We start from the raw sequence: 24,625 nt of genomic DNA, 5'->3' as shown, positions 1-24,625 counted from the left end.
GCATTTTCCTCAACATTGGTTCCTCGTGCTTCTAAACATAAATCTAATCTTAGGCAAATACGCTCTGTTATCGTGGACTGCTGAACTGTATGCCAAAATAGCCTAAGCTTAGTGATGTTCAAACATCAGAATTACTTAAACTGTATAAATTTCTTGGGACATGGCAGAAAAAAAATATAAATAATGTAATCTTTTAGAATACTTGCCACTATTGGAGACATTCCCTTCTGAATCCCGTTGTTTATGAAGCTTGGTCTGTCTTACTACTTTTCATGACAAGTTTATTTTGCAGATGTGGAATGGATTTGTGACTTATGACCTTGTTGAATATGTGATTGATTTCCAAATCAAATTGCCTATAGTAGCCTCAGTTTAAACATCTCTTGCTTAAGCTGCCTTCTATGAAATATTTTAGTTCAAACAAACAAAAAAAAAAAACAAAAAAAAGAAAGCCTCATCCAGACCAGTCAAAGCCAACTTTCTTGGTGTTTTTCTTTTTTCCTCCTTTTCCTGCTCCTTTTCTTTTATAATCTTGGTCTTAAATTTGTACTATTTTCTGTGGCTCTACTTCAGAATCAAGATGTGGTTTTGTGTCTTCCCTTTTTGCAACTTAGTTTTAGTTTTAATGTTCGTGGTATGGATGAAACGCCGTGATAAAGAGCGTCAGGCAAAGCAGCTCTTGATTGATCCAGAAGATGATGTAAGAGACAACATTCTGAAATATGATGAAGAAGGTGGTGGAGAAGAAGATCAGGTGAGGAATGATTGATGGGTTTTATGTATAGATCTGCACTTCACTCTGCACTTTATCTATTTTGTTTCCATTGACACATTATGATAGGTAGCTAATTTTTGCATTAAATACTGAAGGCAATAAGTAATGTTTTAAAAACCTGAAATATAACATTGCTTTCTCACATTGTTTTTTTGCAGTTCCAAAAGTACCAATTGCTTGCCTTTTAGATGAGATGTAAAACAGTGTCTTGTCCACTTACAGTCACAGTATTCTGACCATACTCCAACTAAGGCTGTTATATTTAAATTAAAATTAACATCCACTCCCATTGCAGTCTGTAAACCTTCTTCACTCCTTGTCGAGATCCTGTTGGACAGAATCACCAGTGCAGAGTGCCTAATACAGTCTGTTCCAAATATGACCCTTTTTTAGTGGTGGGTGAATGCCTTTCTAGATATACAGTAAAGCTGGCTATTGTCAGGTTGGCCACTACTGGGATTTCAGTGTGGAAAGTATGTATGTTTCAAGTACCTGTCAGGGCACATCTGTGTTTATTCAGATACCTTTCCAGGCAGGTGCCATATGCATTTACTCTCACGTCACTTCTGATTGAACCACTGCTGATATGTTGGAGGACTAGGAGTGATGTGTATATGCTAAGAATAGCTTCTTTTTCCCCTCTTTCTCCAAGTTAGTGATTTCAAAGCAGTGTGATTTTCTTCCTTCAGAGGAGGTTTATTAAGTGCTTTATGAATGTGACAAACAGGAGATTTATGCACATTATTAGTGGTAAAAGTAAGTGTCTTAATTATGAAGGGAACAGTGCATGTAGTAGAGCCTAAGAAGTTTTCCCATAAAAACCCTTGAAAAATTAAGTGTAATTCTTCCACACATCCTCAGTCACAGTCACCCAGCACTTGAGTTATCTGAAAAGTGTCTCCCTTCACTGGTACAGATGTTTATAGCTTCCCTCTGCTTGTTTGTTTGTTCGTCTGAAATTTGTGTTCCCCTTAGTAATTTCCATGCTTTGTGCATTTCCCCAAGTACTGTTCCTACTTCCTGGCTTTTCTGCATGACTTTTTTTTTTAAGCAGTTTGCAAAGGAGACTTCAGATTATGCAGTTTTGGAAAATTGTTTATGTTACTAAGTAAATTGAAGATGACCCTTTGAGTCTGTATATGTGTTCCAGTTGTTTGTACACAGATAGTTTCAGTACAAGAATTGCATCCTGTTTGTGCATCTGTTATTGCACAGAAAAGTTACAAGCTTAAAAAAATATCAAGAAAACTCCGTCCTGTGAGAACTAACTTTCCAGTTCTCATATCCCCAGCTCTTGTTCACCCACAGTTCTCTGGTGGATCTGTTCAGCAATTTTCATGTGGGTTTTGATTTTTAATTATCATCCACACAACCCTGAGGACAGAGACAGTAAGGTTCTCAGTATATACTGTTCATTGGGAAGTCATAGGTGATGCTAAGAGTACTGTTGGGAGAGGTTGTGCTGCAGATCAGAAACTTTAAGCTTTGTTGTAACAGTGTATAATGAGAGTAAAATACTTAATAGGTTAGAAATGGTGCTGAAATCTCTCCACTGTCCATCTTGTACTGTGCTCCTCCCCAGTGAAAGTGCTGTCGTTGTGAGAGGTATAGAGGGTGGTGTGGCAAGAGGTAACATTGTGTGAATGCCACAGAGAGCCTTTCACCAGCAGTGAATGGGCATGGTGCACACAATGAAAGGAGAAACTGTCAATGGGTGGAGTAGCAGTAAAGTGGTAAGAAATGTGAAATTAGGATCATTTCTGCTCACAGTGAGCAGAGGAAGCACCTAGACACAGAGAGGTTTAAGGGCTTACAGAAAATTGAATTATTTTTAGCCACAAAACCCCTACTTGCTTTCTTAAGACACATTTTAAGGCCACTGTTGCAAATTAATTATCTTAGCTGTCAGCCACATAGTGCAGATACACTGGTCCCTTTACTGATCCATTGAGCAGACCATAGTGCCTGAGGGTCTAAGGTCTTTATACACTCCAAATGTAACAAATATTGCTGGAAAAGAAAATAAAAGCTTGCTATACATTGTATGAGCTTTTATGACTACTTCTGTAGCAAGAGTTTTAGGCCACTGTGCAGGCAAAAAGGGGGTAGGTTCTCCCGCAGCTCCAAAGTTAGGAACTTTTTAGGAACTTGTTAGGAACAGCCAGAATGGCTGACTAGAGAGCACAAACTTTTCATGTAGGCACTTAATTTTCTATCTACAATGGATGATGTCTTGCTTTTCAGGGACATCATTTTACTTTTTCTTTTTGTTTGATGTTTTGTAAAATCTAATTTCTGTCTGTGCTTAACTAGATGATAATAGTTCCTAGGTTCATTTGTTCTTGATTCCCTCCTTGCCCCCTTCACCTCCTGTGCCCAGGGGAAAGAGGGAGGATTGTATTTGGTTGGGTTTTATTTGGTTTTGCACACATTTTATGTGAGATTTAAGAACTTGAAATGCTAAGCTTTTGAAATGTCCCAACAAGTTTCCTACAAGTAGTAATCTAATCTTTGCAAACCATGGCTTAGCAAAATACTGTACAAGCAAAGCTGTGTGTAGAACACTGTGGGCAAAAGGCATTGGCCATGAAGATCTTTGCATTTTTGTCAAAGTTAAAGTAAGTGTTAAAGTGTCAAAGTTAGTGTTCTAAAAAAGCATGAGACTGCCATCAAAAATCTATTTTCAGAATGAGGCCTCATAGGGTAACACTGCCACTGTTCTATTAAAATCAAGAAAAATTATTTTGTCAACCTTGCATCCACAAGTCATCAGCAAATGACAGAGGAAAATGCTCTACGTCAATGTTAACTTTTTATGGTGCACTCTCCCCAAAACCATCAGAATTGATTGAAAATCAGCTTTGGTTGAGTCACCTTGTGCACTGTGACTTCTGAAACACAGAACCATCCAACCCAGGGTGCATCTCATGCAGCAAAAGAGAAGGGAATGCTCAAAGCTTCATGTGAATCTCAGTGAAAACAATATTTTAAAAGCTTCAGATATTTTCATAATCTGTACCTTTTAGAATTACTTAGTTGTATTTATAGCAAGCAAATTATTTAGGCATTTTTAAAATCATGTGTGTTTCCGGATGAATACTTGAAGATTTACCCTGCGTTGCCTCATTTTTCTGGTTTATCCCAGTTGTTTAGGTGACTTGAAGATACAGCTGGTAGGCCTTGAAGATAAGTGCTAGAACTTAGGACTCTTTGCATCCTGAACCAAACTACTTTTGGACTCGTAGTTTTGCTCTTGGAGTAATTTACTTATTTAAGAGGGTTTATTTATTTATTTGGAAGCTATGCAGTTGGGTTTCTTAGCTGTCACGGCAGACCCAGAAATTCCTACAGCATGCTCTGCATGTTCCTTTCAAACTCTTTGTACATGCTGTCAGAGTAGTGTCTCCCGCAACAAATTTGATGAATTCCAAATTCCAGCTAGTTCCTCTGAGTCATAACAACTGTCAACAACAAGGTAGGATTCCTGCTTGGTTGAGGTTTTTTCCCCCTCCTGTGCTAGCATTTCCAAGGAATTCTGATACAAACTCTGCCACAAAAGAGCAGTTTATTCCATTGTCAAGGTCTCCCGTGAATCCCATCTGAGCCCTTCTTGGCCTGCTTTGTTCATTCTGACAGACTGAAGGTTTGTAAAGAAAATTGAGGTTCTTGAATGATTCATAGTCTTCCTCTAGCCTGGCATGATGTACACAGGGTTGTGCGATCTCCACAGCAGTTGAGAAAAATGCTTTAATTCCTGAAGCCAGGAAAAATTCTTGAGTTGTGGGTCATAACTGAAGTCAGCCTGCTCCCCACTGAAGAGCGTTGTCAACACTGGAAATGTTCTGGGCTTTTTTCACCTAAACTTCTGTTTCTCTGAAATACGGGCCGAAAACCTGGCTCTGAAAGCTGTACAGCACTCCTGTCATTCCAGGGATAAACATTTTTTCCTGGTATCAGGAAAGATCAGTGTACTAGCAGAAACTGGGGACAAAGGAGGAACCAGAGGAGGCAGAGGTATTCCAGATAGAAAGTCTGGGATTCTTCTCAGGATTTTGTTTAATATTTTCTAGTTTTAACAATTTGGCTACCTGACTTACAGGAACTGGGCCATGAGAGGCTTTGAGTCAGCATCCATTCCACAGAAGTCAGTGGGACTGGTGCGGTTACTGGTTTGGGGAGGGGGAGAAGGAGTTGTGGGGTGGGTTTTTTGTGTTTTGTGGGGTTTTTTTGTTGGGTTTTTTGGTTGGTTTGGGTTTTTGTTTTGTTTTAATTGCATCTGAATTTTAAGCCAGCAGTTGGCATGGGGAGTGGGGGACACTAAAGTTTGCTATAATCTGAAATAGATGTGCCTAGTTAAGGTACAGATTCTGAAGCTGGTGGTGACTGTCTTTATTATTAATGGAGCACATGATCTAGAGCTTGTAGTTGTTCAGCAAACGGGAGGTGCGAGATACAAATGATGAACGTTCTCCCTCGACACGATGTGCTCTCAACTTGTAACACTATTGTCAGTTCTAAACACCAAAACCTCATGCTGGCTGAGTGTTAAAGCACTTAGCACATGTCTGCAGCATAGTTCACGCACATAGCAGATCACAACCCATAAGCATTACTAATTTGTTTTCATCTTGTGCCATTCGTATGATTTACATCGAGGCACTGGGATACCTGCAGCATATGTCAGCCTGATAACTGTGATACTTCCCCCCCCCATTTAATTGCTTTTGTATATATCTCATTGCACAAGATTATCCTCTCATCTCCTCTGAGGCCATTCCTGTAGTGTTTTCTGAATTTTACTAGTACTTGCTCATGCAGGTGGTCCTGTTGAAGCAAGTTGCCCAAGCAAGTGGGAGGTATGCTTTGAAAGTATCGCAGATCAGCTGTTTTGAGTCTGTATTTTAATCTAGCCCTTGGGTCTCTTCAGCACAACAGTTTCCAGTGCAATGATTTTGCTGTTATTCAAAGTAGTTTTCTTCCTAACGATTCTGCATGTTCCTTCCTACATCACATTTTCTTACAAGACTATTCAGACCTTAGTCAATACCTTGCTTTTTGTCCTGTTTTATTACATGTTTATATAGAGAAAGAAAACAGTAGCATTTACTTTAAAGGTGATAATAGCATTAAAAATAAAAACATAATGGTTTATTTTTATGTGTGCTGGATCTAAATTCTAAACAGAAATTGCTCCTTTATAGAAAGGGTAGCTTTGTTCCAGCATTTGTGTGTCATTGATAAAAAGAAATTGAGTAATCCTTTGGATTTTTTGTTTCTTTTCTTATTGTCATAACTTTCTGTATGCCTACATTTTAAGATTACACTGGTCTTCTATGCTGGATCTTGTCATAACCTCTATTGTAAATGTGACAGTGGTCCTTACCTACTCAGCGAACTTCATAAATTAATTTGATTATATTTTATTTTCACCAACCTCTCTGAATGTTACTCAGATCATTTACTCTCACTTTCTAACCTTTGTTTTGCATTGCATTAAGATTGGAACATGTTTTATGTTTAGAAATTTTAATGATAATGAATGAAACAACTGTTGCTAAGATATCCCTAGGAATATACAATATTATAGCTAGAAGGTAGTTATTTTGGGGATTGTGTTTGCTTACTAAGACATTAACTTCATTTTTTTGAATGAGTGACTCATGCAGTGCTCCCGTGGAGGAATTACTGTCATTCCTTGGTGAATCTTTATCTCATCATACGAAAAGTAATGTTTCCATAACTCCCTTACAAAATTGTTTTGTGTTTTATTTTATCCTATCTAGAACCTACGCCTGTTACTGTGTTTTATCTGCAGCTGGAGTTTAACTTTCACCTTTTTATTATTAAAAAAGATAAGCTAGCTTCTTGGTTATTCTAAAAATTATTAACTTGTAATACTCCAGATGCATCTATAATAAAAACAAATGGGAAAAGCAGTGTGACAGAAAGTAATCAAAAAGTGAGTGGCAAATAAAGAGCAACTGTTAGTGCAGGCGTTTTAACTAGCTTCGCACCTGCAGCCTGCATCTAGTCAGTCCTCTGTGCTTTACTTTTTCTGGAGTCCAATTATTTCAGCAGATGTAAGATCTAGGGTGGGTTGGAGTGTTTTGCGGAACTTGGGCAATATTTTATGTGCAAATTTCCCACAATTTTTTAGGGTGATGTTTGGTGTGTTTGGGGGTAGAATGGTAAGATACAGCAGGATTGGGTTTTGCTTCCTTTTTGTTTGTTTTTAAAAGACCTTGGCAGATGGGAACATTCAGCTGTGTAAAATATTTCTTCCCTTGCTTCCCCATCCCATTTGTCTATTGGAGTAGATGGTAATTGTCTTTGGAACACAAAGGCAAAGCAGAACTTGTGTTTTGTCCATAGGTACTTCAAGTCATAGTTTGCTCTGTTCTCTTAAGCCAACAATAAAATTTGCTTTACGCTGAGGCACCATCCTGTAAAAGGGATGGATGAAATGCAAACTTTCTGACAATGTTGTTAACAAAACAAGTCATCCCTAAAAGTGTGTAACACAGTCTAATGATTAGCCAGGAAATAAACTGAGAGCTCTGAGATAACAGAGAAGCCAGATTTGTAAATCATTAAAGAATATGTCAGTCAGGTTGCCTGTACTAGGATGTATCACTAACTAGTGTTAGAGAAAACTTCTTAGTAGTGGAAAGCTCAATTTAGGTGTAATGCGTTCCAATATTTTCAGAGTTTTCCTATCTGGAAAGAAGTCAGTCTCGTCTATGCATGGCAATTTGTAGTTTTAGTAAGTTGTGGTTTGATTCTGTTGTTTGCAGTTCTGCTTTATAACATTCTGGTATGCATTCATATAAAGCAGGTCAGGTTACTGTAAAAATTTTAACTTTGTTAAGTTTTTGCCAAGAACTTAACTAAATCTTTTAAAATACAAACACCACCAGAACAGCTAATTCAGAAAGAAAAAAGTTAGCTTTATAAAACTGGAAGCTTCTGAGAAACTCTTGCTTAGTTCCTGGCCTGTCCCCTCATTTTTTTTCAGGGATTGTAGAATCTGGTAACTGTCAAGTCAGAAAGCAAGGTACTTTTTAAGAAATCTCTCTTAACTGCCGTTAACTGATGACTGCTGTATGAGGGATTATTACTCAAGTGCTGTTAAATGAATAGCTGCCTTGCACAAGAGGAAGTTGTTTAAGGGAAGAGATTTTGAATGCTACATTACCTTGTTTCTCCGTAAATCAGTGGTTACTGGGGAATGTAAAACGGCCTTTTCTTCTATGCTGGACGTTTCTTCTATTCAAGTTGAGATACTTGGACTGTGCTTGGAACTACTGTGTAGATGTTCCTAAAAGAAGTGCTTTTTGGGGTTTTGGACCCTTCTGCCTACGCATCTGGTAAGGTGATTAATTTGTAGGGCTTGGCTAGCTGGTTTGGACATTTAGCACTGTCTCACTGGGATCTCACGTTTCAGGAATGTGAGGTGGGAGTTAGTAATAGTGTAAGTCTTTGCTTAAAGCTGTCTAGAACTAAGTGAATAGCTAATAAGGTCAATGCTTGTAATCTGCTTGGAGGGGCGGGGGTTGGTGGGGTTTTGCAGGGTTTTTTTGAGATTGTTTAATTTCACAAGATGCAACTTCTGATAAAATGTCCTTTTAGTACATCATGATTTTATTTGCTTTCTTAAAACAAAACCAAATCAAAACCAGAAGTTTTTCTGTTTCAATACAGATGTCAGGGTGGTTTTCAGCAAGAGCAAATAGTGATGCCTGAGATGCTAACCAAAGAGACAGAAGTTGTTGTTGTTATGTCAAGAGAGTTACAGTGATAAAGCAAGCATTAAGGTTGTCACCTCTTTAACCACCGGTTATCTAAAAGGTAGCTGTGTTGTCTCATCCAGTGATACCGGATCCCTTTATAAATGAGGAGAAAGACAAGGGATCATTCAGCTTGCTTCACTTAGATCCCTGTCGTAGAATGGGAGGTTTCTGTTTCCCTGTTGACTGTAGACTTGGACAATTAGACTAGTCTAAATTTCTGGTTTCTAAAGGCCTGAATTTTTGCTAGATGCAAAATGGGAGCAAGCTAATATGTTTTAGCGACCTTCCAATAGAGAAAAACTAATACTAGATTCTCCCTTCCATCACCAATCTAAGCTTGTCTAAGTTTGAGCAGAAAAACTCAAACAAACTCTCTGGATTTGCTTAAATCCAAACTGAAGGAAGGGAAAACATACTTGTTCTAAAATTGCTGGAGTTAGCCCTAAACAGCATAAATAAGTAAACAAATACCTCTGACAGAAATTGGCAGCCACATGAATTAGATGCTCACAACCTTTGCTCAAGTATGTTTCCAGTGGGGGGTCTAGTCTTGTTCCTTATTAGTCCCTCAGCAGATTGTAATTATGAACAGGTTATATGGAAAAAGACTAGAGCAAAGACAAAACATTGTTGACTTGTGGTCCTGAAATTAAGAGTAAAAATAATGACCCAGAACATTTCTCAGAGCTGGCTGTCCCACCTACCCCCAGCACGTCTTGTTCTCTCTCTGATGTGCCACAGTTTTCCATTTAGCTGTCACTTCTGCAGTTAACTATCTTAACAAACTCTGCTTGAGACTAACCTTAAAGTCTGTTCAGCAGCCTTGGGTAATACATGAAAAGTTTTCCCATTTTTCTAGCTGTGAATGCAGCATTGAGTGAAGAGATGGCTTTTCAGCAGCCCTATAAACAGCTTACACCCTGGCTCTTTAAAACATTTTTCTTCTGTTACTTTGCAATAATTGAATGGAGTTGGCTTTAGACAGAATGTTGAAACAGCTGGAGGTGTTGCATGATGCTGTGTTGTATGGTACTAAGCCAGTTTGGGGAGATGGTAGATGACTTGCCGTACCTGACTGACGTACAGTTAGTATTGATTTTAATGATACGAGAGATTTGAGAGTCCGTGGTAATAAGCACAATGGATCTTCTCTTCCTGTCCAGACACTAATAGACGTGCAAAATAAATTTCCTCTGATACAAGGCTAGATGGCAGTGTTATAAATTACCCTAGAAAAGAAAACCAAAGTGAGAGTCCATGTAAGGACATATCCTTCACTGCTGTTGCTTTGAGGATGGCAGTCTTTGCTCTTTTTCAGCTATAGAGCCTGGAGATGTCTCAAACTATACATACACACAAGAGGATGGCCTTACATGTGAAGATACTAGACTGACTTCATACTGCGTTTCTGTATGGCCACTAATCAGAAAAAGAATTGTATGCGTATATGAGTGGGTGGAAAAAACATTTTGTCTTTATAAAACTGAAATGACTAGAGAGGCTGTCCTGGTTCTAATACATTGGTTTTTAACCATACCTGTTTGAATTCCTCCATAATTAAATGCTTAGTGTAAAAAACAAAAACAAAACAAAAAAAAAAACAAACAACCACCCAAAAAAAACTCCACCCAAAACCAACCAACCAAACAAAAAAGCAACAACAGTATTTTTCATTTCTCCCTGTTGGTGTCTTCCACCTTCCATCTTTTGGGTGGGTATGAAAAGCACTCTTGTGTTACATTTTTATAAATTCTAAAAAGTACATTCTTCTCTGTTTGCTAGGATTTTCTGATACCATGTCTCTAACCTATTTTGATTTATTTTACATAATAAAAAGGGAAAGGATAAAAAGTGTTTTTTTCTCCAATTCATAGGGCTTCATGGAGATCAGTTAATCAGTTTGGTACATGAGGAACCAAAGGGTAGGAGTTACAGCTTTGCCCCAAGGAACTTGTAATCTAATTAAAGTATATGAAACTGTATTCTTAGATCTCGGTGGAGCTGTTCCACCTTTTTTGACTGTATATTGGTGTGCAATCAGCTGAGGACCCAAGTAACAAATAAGAAGGTGTAGTGGATTTGATGGTCAGTTACAATTCTCCCAACTACCTTTACTGCTGTTAACAGATCTCTCCTCCTGTTGAAAAGCCTGGTTTTGGGGTCACAGTAGGTCATACTCTCAAAAAGGACCCACATCCCATGAGGTGACAGCAGAAGTAAATGCTTGCATTCCTTCCTTTAGGAGCCAGTAAGGAACCAATGAAAATGTAATTGTCTGTACAGATGACTTCCAGCCAGCTGAGATTAGAAATCAGATTTTTACCAGAACACCACTGCTGAAAAATAGAAACTGATGATAAAGGAGCTTATTTAGGATGCTCCTCGACTGCTTGGATTATTTGTGGGGCAGGGTATCTGGCACAGAGTAGAACTGGCATGAGCCCCAGTCTACTGGTAGTTCATGAATGGTTTTAGTTTAAGCCTTTAAGCCCAGTTCTTTGCTCTGCATTTTTACCAGTGTCTCTAGACATCCTACAGCATGACTAGCTTTTAAGCATGACAACAGTGAGGTGAATGACAATGCTGAAATGCATCACAGTGTGCGAATAGTATTCAGGCATATCTATCTTAAATGCATAAACATTCATCTAATTAAAATTTTTATATGCATACATACTGCTTATTGGAATTCATAGTGCTATGCTAGCTTCATCAGTCTGCCAGAGTTTGAAACTGCAGCATCAAGTACTTAATGAACAGATCCATGAGTAATCTCTAGAAAGTGCTTAGAATTAAGGCCAAATCTGAGGAGCTTTGTACTTCTTATGACATTTTTCCCCCTTTGGCTTTCATATTATGGAAGCTGTATGAAATCAGCAAGGAGTCTTAAATTCATTCTTTGAAGGTATTATAAAACGCTGCAGAGGAGTGCGCTTGCCTCTTCTCAGAATGAGAATGTCTGGCATTTATTTGCTTAGAAAAATAAGAGTTGGATTTGGCATCTTTGCTCTATGCAGTAAATCATCATTACTAGGCAAAGTGTTTAGTCTCTTAATAGTACTACACAAATCCTTGCTTCTCAATAGAAAACTTCTGAGAAGCTCTGCAAATCTGATGGAATAGAATCAAAACCGTAGATTCAGGGAGTATAAATCAAATAACATCCTGTTGGTATGCAAATAACAATGTTATTCTCAGTAAGCATTACAGTCCTGAAAATAGGACTTCTGGTGAAATGCTACTTTGCATTTTGCCTTTTTTCCTCCTCATGTTTCCCCCTGACAGATACTGTTTGAAATTCTCCTAACATACGCTCTTTGTTTCATATTTTTCAGGATTATGACTTGAGCCAGCTCCAGCAGCCTGACACTGTGGAACCAGATGCTATCAAACCTGTTGGAATCAGACGTCTTGATGAAAGGCCACTCCATGCAGAACCTCAGTATCCAGTCAGATCAGCTGCTCCTCATCCTGGGGACATTGGGGACTTCATTAACGAGGTAAGGGAGAGAAAAAGAGTTTTCTCCTAAGACCTGTTTATTGTACTCTGCATGAGTAGCTGTTGTGTTTGAACGTAGTAACTTTTTAAAACTTACTTAGACAATTAAAATTGTCTTGCTAGATAGAAGTAAATATGTTCTTTCAAAGTGCAGACAAATTTAATTAACTCATTCAAACAGAAAGGGAAGATGTATCAATTAACTTCTGTGCATTTGTATTAATTACATTCATAATACCTTATCAGCTGCAACCATAGTATCTCCAAGCAGGATTATTCTTTGGGTTCCAAGTAATAAATAGACTAACAAAATTATAGTTTAGCCTAAATTCATTTATTAATTCACAATAATTTAATAATGGAAGAAGTTCATTTTCATTTTCCTCGTACATTACCCTTTGAATCCAGGTAATAGTGGAAATTCTACCTTCAGTAAGACCAAAAGAATTCCATCAAATACGATTAGTGAGCAGGGCAGCTAAATTAAATGTTATGTAAGTGCTTTTAATACTTGTCTTGTCATAGAGCTTTAAAAGTCTTTGCATTATCTTTGATTCTTCAGTCTAATAAAGATAGATGTAAGTAAGATTCAGACTGTACCAGATTACTCACAGTTCTGAAAGAAATGGTCCTACAAATATTTGTTTCATTATTTCTATCACTGGTCAGTCTTAAATTATTGGGTTTGTGGTACTTAAGATAGAATGTGTTTCTTGTGCTTGCTGGTTATAGGAAAACAAATATTAACCAAAATTCTACCACTTAAAAACAAGCTATATTCTGTAGATGAATAGTAGTAGTTAATTATTTTCTCTAATTTTCTCCTATCTTCCCTGGCAACTACAGCTGGACGAGTATTGCAGAGTATTGCAGAACTGTTTTAGCAAACGTGTTTATTCTTGTTTGCTTTAAAGAAAAGTCAGGCTAGTGTACTAAAGTATTTTGTGTTAGCAAGTGGCAGAAAATTGAGTTTGCTCCTTTTAAGGTATACAGCAATACAATTGTAAAAAAAAAAAAAACCTGCAGGGAGATGATTAGCAGGAAACCTACAAATACTCTCATAAGACATTGTATTTTAAAAGACTCCAGGTTTGGGGAAGAGCTGTATTAGAAAGAGATGTTTCAACAAAGAGGATATTTGAATGCCTTGCACTTCTAATTATTATAATTATAATCGGCTTCTGGAAAATAGTGGAGACATGGGACAATAAAAGGCTCACGTTGTTGTCCAAGGCAGCGTGCACACAAGGGCATCCTTGTGCTTCCTTATCTTCTTCCAGACAATCAGTTTCCCATCCTATTCTCACACAACTGTGACCAGACACTACCCACCTGGCAGGCAGTCGGGAAGAACCAATGATCCTCAATACCCTGATTTTTCTTGTCCTCAAAGCAGCTATCAAGCTCTCTTATGGAGCCAAGACAAGGAATGAGTGTGATTCTCCCAGAAAGCCAGAAAGGGGCCAGAGTTTGTCCAGCCTCCTACAATTTTTAAATTACTTAGCAAGCTGTTCTTGCAATACTGTTTTTCAGTAGGCTATCACTTCTGAAGATCATAGCATCAATGTGTACACGTAGAGCTGTAGAAACAGTACATGCTGTCTTGATTTAACCCAGTATGTCTATATTGCAGTACAGACAAGCATGGAGTCATTTTCTTACTGCCGTCTATTGTATTAGATCAATACTTCCCTTTATGCTTCCCCTTGCTTCCACCAAAAGAGAAAGCTTCTCCCAGCTATTCCTACACAGTAAAATAATGTCAGTAATGTCATTGACTCTGAAATTAAAGAAAATATGGCAATTTTCTTGTCTGCAAGTTACCTCAGAATTAATTATATCCTCTGATTGAAAGGAACTATATGAGGTAGTTTCTATGTTTCAAGCAGCATATATTTAGCTTCTTTTTTTCATAAGGTATTTCTTTCTTGGGGGTTTCACAGCAATGTATCAATTTGCTACAGGGCATTCCACTTAACCCTCTCTCTATCAGACAGTAGCCGCCCAAAGGCTGTCCATGCTCTGTTTTGCCAGAAGTCTGAATAAAATGGAGATTTTACTTCTCCAAACCAGCTTCATCTTAATTTTTGTTTTATGTTAAAATTTCCCATGACAAACGTGATTCTAAAATGTCTATTGAGGGAGGGGAGGGGAATCAGTCTTTTACAGTAGTACTCACTACTACTGCTAAATTTCCAAATTATCAGCATCTAGAGGCTAAACATTCAGGCTGCACAGGTTTTCAGACTCTCTTCACAGAATTCCACCTGCAGTCCTGGCAAGATTATACCTAAACAAATTGGTAAGTTCTTCTCAGTTTTACTTGGAGTAAATGGAAGAAATACCTTGTGTAAAACCTATACCAGACATTTCTTAGCTCTGCATATATTCTGTATGAGCTGCCCTGTGAAAACAACATAGCAAGATAAGAAAGGGCAAAGTTCATATCTCTCTGCTTCCAGCTTCAACATCATTAGGCAAAGAACTTTCTTGCACTGTAACTGCAAGTCATACTGTAACTTTACCCTTAGGCAGCCCTAACCCAAACCACCTACAAAACTAGCCCAGTTGCTGGCTGAGCAGGGAGAGGCTGCCTTTGGGTTGTCAGTACCTTGGTAGCAAAGTCTGCATTACCCCCTTGGTTTGAAAAGATGCAATGCTTTTGGAGATCAGTCTGGTCTTTTGGAGGACTTGGCCCTATTCCCAGAGATGCTGATCAGCGTGATCCTTTGGGATGCTGGCCCACGTGCGGGAATTAATTTAGTCTGTTGAATGCTCACCAGCACCCCAGACACACAGGCAGCATTGTTCAGATTATCCTCTGAATTACTCCAACTTTCGACAAAAAAGAACTATAGGTCATTGATTTCAGATTTTGGAGGATTTAGCTACCATTGCTGAGCGAGCATGAGGTAGTTTTTTCTTTCTTTTATTACAGAGCTGTAGAAACAAAAAGTGAAAAAGACCTAGTGGGTCATTGTGTTGCTTTCCTTTTGGCAGTACTCTGTTTCTTCTGGTATATTATTTTATAGCTGCCATCAGTTGTATTAAATCTACTTAACTCAATGAGACATACGTAAGTGTACTTTGTAGTGTTCTAATGACTTCTCAGTTGAAAAACAAGTTGCAAGTATGATAAAAACTTCAAATATTTTTATAACGCTTACAAAGTTAAGATAACACATACAGAGCTATGGACTTTCTAAAATAAGAGGGTTCCAGAGGTGCCTTATAATCAAAATATGTTTTGCAGGCATAAGCTAAATGACCTCGGGGACTTTCTTGTTTTGTCTGTTTCAATGGATAGATGAATCTCTAGTTTAAGGAGGGAAGGGAAAAACCTCCTTTTCTTCCAGTCCAGTGTACAAACAAGTCAGTGAAATAAGTCGTGTGTTATTAAGAATCCTCTGTAGACCTTGTTTTCCATTTTGAGCCTTTTAAAACATAACCTGCAGAGTGTGGGGCATAATTAACACTTAGAATAGTCAGGATTTGCAGGACAGTGTAAATTAGGCCTGTTTGAAGTAGCTTTGTTAATCCTGTTTTCAGGAACTGCCGATGCTGTCCCTAGAAATCTTAAATTATATTGTGGTAGGGAGTTTGTGGCTAAGAATATATTTCTAATCAATAGAGGACATAGCCTGAGGTAAATTAGATTTAAATTACAAACTAAAGGTCTCATCCCATGAGGACATGGAGGACCCTCAATTCATTCTTAGTAAATGGTTATTGATACAGTGCACCTCCAAGCAGAATAGGGACCCTTGATGTTTTCTCTTTCCTCTTGTCAAGTAAAAAAACTTCAGTTTAAGCCATTTTTCGTACTTCCCTGTAGGGCTCTGTTTTTCCTTTCCTTCTCATCAAAAGTCTGCTGAATCTGATTAAGTAGTAGGATTAATGAAAATAAAATCATTAGATTTTGTAGTGTTTCATGTTAGCATTTCAAGATTTTGAAGGTTTCCCTTGATTTGAGACAAATTGAGAATACTACACATACTAAGGAAAGTGTAACTTAAGGTTGCCATTGTTCCTCAGTCAAGGCATTGTAGTTTCTCCTCTTCTGCCCCTTATCTCCTCCTTAGTGAAAGTTGCCACGACATATATAAAAGAGGAAAAAAGTGAGATTGCTACTTAGTCTATCCTAGGTCTCAAGCTGACCTTTGTGTTGCCGTGGCTCTTCTGTGACTGCTTGTTGTGCATTGGTGGTATAGCAAATGCAAGGAAGCGTGACTTAGTTCACTGTCTCCCAGCAGGATCACCTGGTCCCAAGTGTGTGCCCCAGCAATTCTGTTGTTGAATAAGCTTCTCTATCAAGTAAACACTTTGGGTTTTCAGATCAGGAAACTGTAAACCGAATAACTACAACAACTCCGGTCCTCTGAGATTATTGAGCACATCTGGGGAAAACTTGACCTTGAGAGATCCCTTCAGAAGCGGTTGACAATACCATGGCAGTAAAATCAGTAGAAGCAGTTCCTGGCAGCCGTTTGTTGCCTGTTCAGTTACGCCAGTACAGCAGGTTGTGGTACCACCCACTGAAAGGGATGGCATAATAAATAAAAAAAGTGACAATACTGAGACCAAAGGGAGCTTCATAAGCCAGTTTCACTGCCAAAGCTGACATCCAGTAACGCCAGCTTCAGACATACTGTAGAACCCAACAGCAAAGTGGAGCAGTGCACTGGGTAGGTTCAGAGAAGACGCTTAGCAGAGGGAAAGTGAAAAAAAATGTAGTATTTCTTTATTATTTTAATACGTAACTTGCCACACAAATATAGCAGAAAACTTGGTGGTTGTTTGAAGAGTTAGAGACTAATTTCAGTCGTTATACTGTGAATCTGAGGAATTTTTAACCAGAAGATAGGTGCAAATGTCAGTGTAACTTGGACTGTGCAGTTGAGTCAATACCTCCATAACACGTCCCGTAGCTACATTCTCTAAATGAAATGGATTACACAGTAAGCACAACCTTTGAAACAGTGAATTTTTTAGTGAGATGCTATCTTGTAAGTCAGTAGCTAAAAATCAGTTTTCTTTTTAAATGCTATCGTGATACCAGCAGCAAATTGCACAAAATCCAGCTTCCCTTGTGGAAGAAAAGATGGAAAGAGGCTTCCTGCTGCCTTGCCGTGGATGGCTGATAGGTATCAGAATTTCTGCAGTGATGTAGGAAAATTTGATTTTTAATAAATTAGTATCTCATGGTTTGCTGGTTGTTAATAGGCAGAACTGCAGGAAAATAGCATTTCTTCTCCAAGCTGGCTTTCTAAATGACTTTTACACACCAATACCTGGGATTCATACCTCAACACTCCTTAAGCTCAAGTGGTATTTATTCTCCTTCCCTGTCACCTGTGTTCGAAAAACATGGGTGTCTGTCATCCCAAGCAGTCTTAAGGGAAGATGCTGTAAGATACAGCAGATAACAGATAACTGTAAGGCCAGTTACTGCCTAAGAATTAAGGTTGCATTTCTGCTTCAGCAGCAGAAATTGAGAGAAAGACTTAGAACTGTTTCCAGCTTTGAAGCTGGATAAGGGAAGTCTTCAACACTTGTTATTGCCTTTTCGGAATCTCAAATCTTTTGTCCTTATTACGGCCATCGGGATGGAAAACTCCAAAGAGAAAGATAACAAGCATCACCAATTATTCTTATCAGATAACTCAAAATTGCGCTTCTAATGCAGGCTATTAATAACCTGCTTGATGTTGTTGTATTACATGAAACAATCATTTTAAGTCCAAAATATGTTCTTGATTAGAGGTCACTGCTTTGATAAATATGCTGGGCCTTTCCGCCACTGATTTGCAAAAGTTTTTTAGGTACATTTTGCACACTTCTGAATGATTTTAGATAGGCAATAAAGAACCAGGATTCTCTTCTACCTTATCAGTGCCATATGCTTTCATTAATGGGTTTAGCTATATACTTATTTCTAGAAGAAAAATCAACATCCGTTTTCATTATGTCACATTTAGACTAAACACAATTGAGAGTAAAACATACTTTTCTAAAAACAGAGTTTGTTAAATAATTTGAAGGAGGCACACTCAATCCTTCAAATAATTGGGAGTATAATAAAGCCATTCTTTAAATAAATAAACATTAAAAATTAAAAATAAAAGCAGCACAAATAGCACTGGTTAAAATTAACAGTGAGCAATTTAAAATCTTAGCTCAGCCTTAGAGAATTCTGGATGATACATTATTCTTTGTCAGTGGCTGCCAGAGTAGACCCTATTCAAAGTGGAAGATTTTGAAAAAAGCATTGCTAATCCTGTGGAAGAAAGTTTGAAAGGTTTGAAAAATCCAAAACACAAGAGGGCTTTTAACTTCAGGCTTCAGCCTTTTATATTCAACTTGTAAATCTTCCCAGGATAAGCACAGAGAGCAATTGTCTCATATTCTGAAATTAAACTTAGTGTTTGGGTTTGGACCTGTGTAAGAAAACAGGGAGGAAAGAGGCTTTTCTCTGGAAGAAGTGTGGTTCTTCCCCTGCTTTCCTCTTGTTCAATTTGTTTTGGTTTTAGTTTGGGTTATTTGGCTCTAGGCAGCAGAAATTTAAAATTACTGAGGACCCAATATTTGTCTGTTGATAACTTTAATACTTTGAAATGAGGAAGCAAAAATGGTTGTAATCATGTATTTGGTCTGATGTCATTGTGTGTTTTCTGAAGAGCAGGTGGAATCTTACAGGGGGTTATGGCAAAGCACATAAGGCTTAAGCCAACATACTGTATCTTTCTCACAGCAGCCTACAGAGGTACATGAATTTTACAGAACTAAATACGGCTTTTGGCACACGCAGATAGCCTGCAGGCCAGCAATGTCAGTGGATATGTTACCGGCCATGTGAGATGGCTGTTAAAGTGAATCTTTGCAAACGTGCCTATTTCTCCTTCCCCATCTGTCTGTTTAACCACTCCCATATTGCTTATGCCGCGGGTTGTGAGCTGTGTAGCTCTGAAACTGTATATTTATTAGCATCAGCCTAGTGCAATGACGTTCCTGTAAGGTTTTGTTAGAGCTGTATTTGCAGCTACATTCAAAATGTCTAGTGCTGTAATGCTGGAAATGTGGCCATTCTAAAAGGAATTGAAATAACTTCTTGCTGGAGTTACAAAAACATTAATCCTGTTTTGAATTGGATTGCAGAAGAACAAGAACTTGGTTTTCTCAAGTGGCAATTGATAGATACTGGCACTGTGATATTCCGGTTATGTTTTGCCTCTCTCTCTCAGATACAGAGCTTTATCTTTTTTCCTCCCTCTCCTTCTTGCAGGGACTTAAAGCAGCCGACAATGACCCTACAGCCCCGCCATATGACTCCCTCTTAGTCTTTGACTACGAAGGAAGTGGCTCCACTGCTGGATCCTTGAGCTCTCTTAACTCCTCAAGTAGTGGTGGTGAGCAAGACTATGACTACCTAAATGACTGGGGCCCACGTTTCAAGAAACTTGCTGATATGTATGGTGGCGGTGATGACTGAACTTCAAAGTGAACTTTGTTTTTGGACAAGTACAAACATTTCAACTGATATTCCCCAAAAGCATACAGAAGCTAGGCTTTAACTTTGTAGTCTACTAGCACAAGTGCTTGCTGAAGGCTTTGGCTTAGGCTGCAAACCAATTTGGGCTCCGTGGAATATCAGTGATCCAATGCTGTTTGGAAAAAAATATTGAGCTCAGTTACACTTGAATTTTACAGTACAGAAGCACTGGGATTTTATGTGCCTTTTTGTACCTTTTTCAGATCGGAATTAGTTTTATGTTTAAGGCTTTAATGGTACTGATTTATGAAATGATGCATTAAAGAGACAAAATATGTTGGGGTGGGGAGGAGTAAGGTGAAACACAGTATGCTTCAACATGCTTTTGTTACATCGCATTGCTTTTATTAAAATAAGAAGATTAAAAATAAACAAAAAAAATCCTCGTGGAACAATTTTATTATCTGGGAGAGAAGACCATGAGGTGGAACAATGTACATTACTTCTAGTTTTAGATGTTAGGGGATTTTTTTCACTAAAATTCTAAAACTTATGCAGCTGGTTGCAAATAAAGGGAGTTTTCATATCACCAGTTTGTAGCAGAATTGATTTTTTTTTTCTTATGCTAGAATGTTAGACACATTTTGGTCTTAATCCATGTACACTTTTCTTTTTTCTTTTTTTTTTAATTTCTAGTATTTTTTTCCCACTTCACTGTAAAAAAAGGTATGTGTACATAATGTTTTATTGGCATAGTCTGTGGAGAAGTGCAGAAACTTCAGAACACGTGTATGTATTATTTGGACTATGGATTCAGGTTTTTGCATGTTTATATCTTTCGTTATGGATAAAGTATTTACAAAACAGGTTGCAAACAAGTGACATTGATTCAATTGTTGAACTGTAGTTAGAGTACTCAATTTTTTTTTTGTTGTTTTGTTTTTTTTTTTTGTTTTGTTTTGTTTGGGGAGGGAGAAAAGTTCTTAGCACAAAAGTTTTACATAATTTGTACCAAAAAAAAAGTGGGGGGAGGGGAGTTGGCCTGAATACTGGTGGCACGAGTGAATATACAGTATGTTTTCGGGGCAGGGAGAGAAGGGGGAAGGAGCTTTCAAACTGGAGAGACTTCTGAGAACAGCTTTGCCTCTGTATTGTGTACCAGAATATGAATGATACACCTCTGACCCCAACGTTCTGAATAAAATGCTAATTTTGGATCTGGTGCTTGGTTTGGCATTTTTTGTCCTACCTGGGTAGCCCTGACTATAGTAAATAAAAGTACACAAAGTGCATTTGAGCTTTGTGAGAAGTTATGTGCACTGCTTTAGCATTCGTCACTGCTAGACTGAGAATAAGCTGCATATAGAACTCGGCACAAATTTGGAAGGCAAGTTCCCAGGTGGAAGCAAAGTGATCCGTGCCATTTCTGGGAATTCAAAAATTTCAGTTCCACATCGATGGCTGGCTCTTTGGTTTAATGTACATTATCTAAATAACAGAGCTTGCATCATTTTTGGCTCATTTCTAGACTGACAGTTTTACGATTGTGTGATTATGCTGCGGGTTGCATAAATACAATAAATTGCGGATCCTGGCAGTCATCTGCTGCCTGGACTTTATTACGCTAGTAAAGACAAGCCCCTGTTAACTTCAGTGCACATCAGATCACGTCCTTCAAGGAGGTGCTTACGGTCATGGAGCTTTGTCAAAAAGTACCATTAGGAGTTAGTCATTACTAAACGTGTTTCTAACCTGTTACAATGATTTATTTGCAAACGAAGCAAACATAGTAGGTACAGCAGTTCTGCCTTCTTCCACTTGCAACAATCTGCTCAGGTTTAATGTCTACATTTACAATCATTAAGGACCTAATTGTGAACAGCGTGAAGCTCAAACTCAGCAGAAACACCACATTTCTGCAGTCTGTTGAGAGAATTGGAGCAGCAGGAGGGGATCCGGGCACCAGGACTGGCGTAGCAGCCTTCTGTGCTGGGAAGGCTCGGTGGGCAGGGCGTTAGTCTGTGGGTGATGCTCTTCAGCATGATGCTACTTCAGTGCTTCGTCAGCACTCAGGCTGTAATTTACATAATTTGACTGTGACTTCCAGAGGTAAATCCTGAAATCTTGGAGAGCATTAAATGCGGTACGTGAGGTATCTCCTCTTCGCTGTGCTTTTCATGGGCATGTCTCCTGTCTTCCTCTTACTCTTGATGATGCCTGTGAAATTCGAGAGGTAGCAATCCTCTCGGACTGGGATATAGCATTTCAGTGCCTGCATACCTGGCTATTACTTATCTTGTGCCTTCGTAATGATAGCTTGATGCTGTAACAAAGCCTTGATTTTTCAGTAATGTATGAAAATTACCAATGACCTTCTTTAAGCTATTTCCATATCAATTAGCAGCGTGGGGAAAAAAGATGTAGAGCAGGACATAAAAATGAAAATCTGGCTATGCATAGTTAAGAAAGGAAAACTTTTATAAAGGGTAAGATTTAAACTGTAAAGGCATGTTATAAGCAAAAGGCCACTTTTAGCACATTCATTTTCTGTCTTCTGTAATTTACGCAAAAAATGTATTTTAAGCATAATAATTCTGTTGTTATTTGGAACCAACATACTGGAAATGCTAGATGAATTTTATTTAGCTGACATTGAATGCTGAAAGATACAGAGAGGGGGAAAGATTTGTGAAAGATTTCCAGTTTTGGCTATAGCACATTTTTTTGTTAGAATGGAGCAGAGGTCATCTTTTATGAGCACTCAGCTCTTTTGCACAGCAATAGGAGCTTTATCTTGATCAGACAATTTTCCAGCCCTATCTACAGCTGCTTTGAAATTGTAGCAATGGTTCTCAAACCTAGTGTTAGGTTAGCATTAGGTCTACTGAACAGAACAAAGGGTAAATCATCTTTATGCATCTCAAATGCTTTTACAAGAAAAAAAGATGTTTGAACTGATCTTCTTTCATCAAGCTTCAGGTTGGTTCTTACTCTAGAAATGTGCAACCAGGTTTTGTACCCATGATACATGCTTAAATCCCCATCAGAGGACCACACTGAGGGGAAGATGATGGCTGACCTTTAGACCCTACAGTTGTCTTGGGGAAATTCTGGCAGCCTGTCTTGGAAATGGGATCTGGCAGTGGTATATATTATCTCTGCCTTGCAGAGGCTGTATCCAAGGGAAGTCACTGGCAAGAAATACAGCCTTAGGAACTTTTCCATCTCAGCCATTCTACAATTTGTATTTCCTTTCAATGATGGTCCTTCATAGCCTATGTTCTGAACTTCAGGGGCTAAACAGATGAGGAGGAGAAGGGTGTTTTTGGGGAATAAACATCATAATGGATACACAAGGCCTTACACAGGGATGGATCTAGCTTCCTGTGTTTCCTCTGGGATTGCAAAGTATTGGTGGAAGGACATTAATACTTGTCCCACAACAGTCTAAAATGCAGTTACCATGCTCCCTCCAAGCAGTTGAACCAAGTGATGTTTGAGTTTTCACTTGTTGATTTTACTGGTGGTGATGTGCTCTCAGCTGTAGCAGTGTTACAAGCTGGTTGTAAAGCTCACTGTGATCTTTCTGAATACAAAAGCCCCACATAAATCCATTTGATGGGGCAGACAATGAGCACTGACTTCTTCCCCTTACTCCAAGTTACTCTGTCTTGCTTGACTCTGCTTTATAAAATGTTTATAAATTCATGTAAATTTTAAGTGGAAGATGTTTGTGTTTGTCATGCACTGGTTTGCAGACAGAAGACAGTTGTGAACAAAAATATTTTAAATAGCCACTTAATTTCTTTCGGTGCCAAAGGAGCAAGGTCGCTCTGATGCTAAAAGCCACATGAAGTCTGCTTCTTGGGAGTTCTGTTTCTTGGTACGTAGTATTTTTTGGAACCCTACCAAATTCCTTACCCTGAAGAACATTTATATCTGCTCTGCTATGGTCCCATTCACCTTAGCGCACAAGGGAAAATGTCTTCTGACAGGTGATGGCACACACATCTCCAAAAGGGTGTCTCAAACCTGTCTGTAGTCATTCAAGATGTCTCAGGTAAGCCACTGCCAATTATTACCTTACGCAAATACTCTCATCTTCCTAAGGAGCCTTCCTTCTAACAGAAGCAGCATGGTTTGGGCAGATTTACCTTTGTGGATCAGGAATATGAAAGCAAAGTCTCTGCTTTTACCTCAGTCAATATTAATTACTCAAATAAAATGCAGAAAAGTGAGTCATGTCTTAATACCTAATCCACAATGGTATATTTTATACAGTTTTCCTCATTCAGCCAGAGATCATCTAGGTTTGTACGATGTCCTTACTTTTTTCATTTTCTTTAAATTTCTTTACATAAGCTTTACTTTGTACTCTTACTGTAGGCAAGGATCTTTCCTAGAAGTTTCTCTAAACCATAGGATAGCTGCCTTTTACTTAATATATGTCACAGGAATAATGAAAAATTTTCTCTTTAGCAACAAAGCCCAGCTGGGAAGTAGAAGAGAAGAATGGCTAAGGAAAAAAGGCTAAGCGCTTCCCACAGGGACTCAAGGTGCCTTCCATGATACGAATACGGAAAGAGCATCCCATTTGTTAGGGACCCTTCGATCAATCAATGCAAGGCACTCTCCAACCAACCTACTGGTTCTGTACTGGCCAAACAGCTTTTTTGGTGTAATGGAGGTGCCTCTTCTCTGGAGCTCCTGGTGTAATGCTGCTGCCTTTCCTGTTGGGGTACATTCCACCACCGAGCTTTCCCAGTTTTTCCCCTCAATTTACCTAGATGGTTGAACAGTGCCAAATCTCAAATCAGGCCCTATATATTCTTCAATTTACAGCCTCAAAGAGTCAAGGTCTCAGTCTTGTTTTAATCTGGTGGTTTTGCTGTAGGCTTGAGGATGATTCTCAACATAGCAATAGCTGGGAAGACTGGTCTTCCTTTTCAAAGATTAGTGTACCAAACAGTATTTTTTCCCTGCAACCTTTGCGGATTTCTAGAACATCTAAAAATGCAGCAATTGCCAGTAATACAGTAGCTACTTATAATCAGATTTCACATTTATATGCT

General features: G+C 38.5%; 1 protein-coding gene across 1 annotated transcript in view; it reads left to right on the top strand.

Moving 5' to 3' along the window:
* Nucleotides 1-19,553, top strand: part of CDH2 (cadherin 2) — a 46,061-nt gene extending 26,508 nt beyond the window's left edge. The window contains exons 13-15 of the mRNA XM_075705058.1: nt 615-754; nt 11,901-12,065; nt 19,347-19,553. Of these exons, the coding sequence (XP_075561173.1) occupies nt 615-754; nt 11,901-12,065; nt 19,347-19,553 (512 nt within the window). The remainder of the gene's footprint in view (nt 1-614; nt 755-11,900; nt 12,066-19,346) is intronic.
* Nucleotides 19,554-24,625: the final 5,072 nt, after the last annotated feature.

Source organism: Pelecanus crispus, chromosome 2 (genome assembly GCF_030463565.1).
Source record: "Pelecanus crispus isolate bPelCri1 chromosome 2, bPelCri1.pri, whole genome shotgun sequence".
In the NCBI taxonomy this organism is placed as follows: Eukaryota; Metazoa; Chordata; class Aves; order Pelecaniformes; family Pelecanidae; genus Pelecanus; species Pelecanus crispus.
Note: the sequence above shows the minus strand (reverse complement) of the source record. Positions and strands in the feature narration are given on the sequence as shown.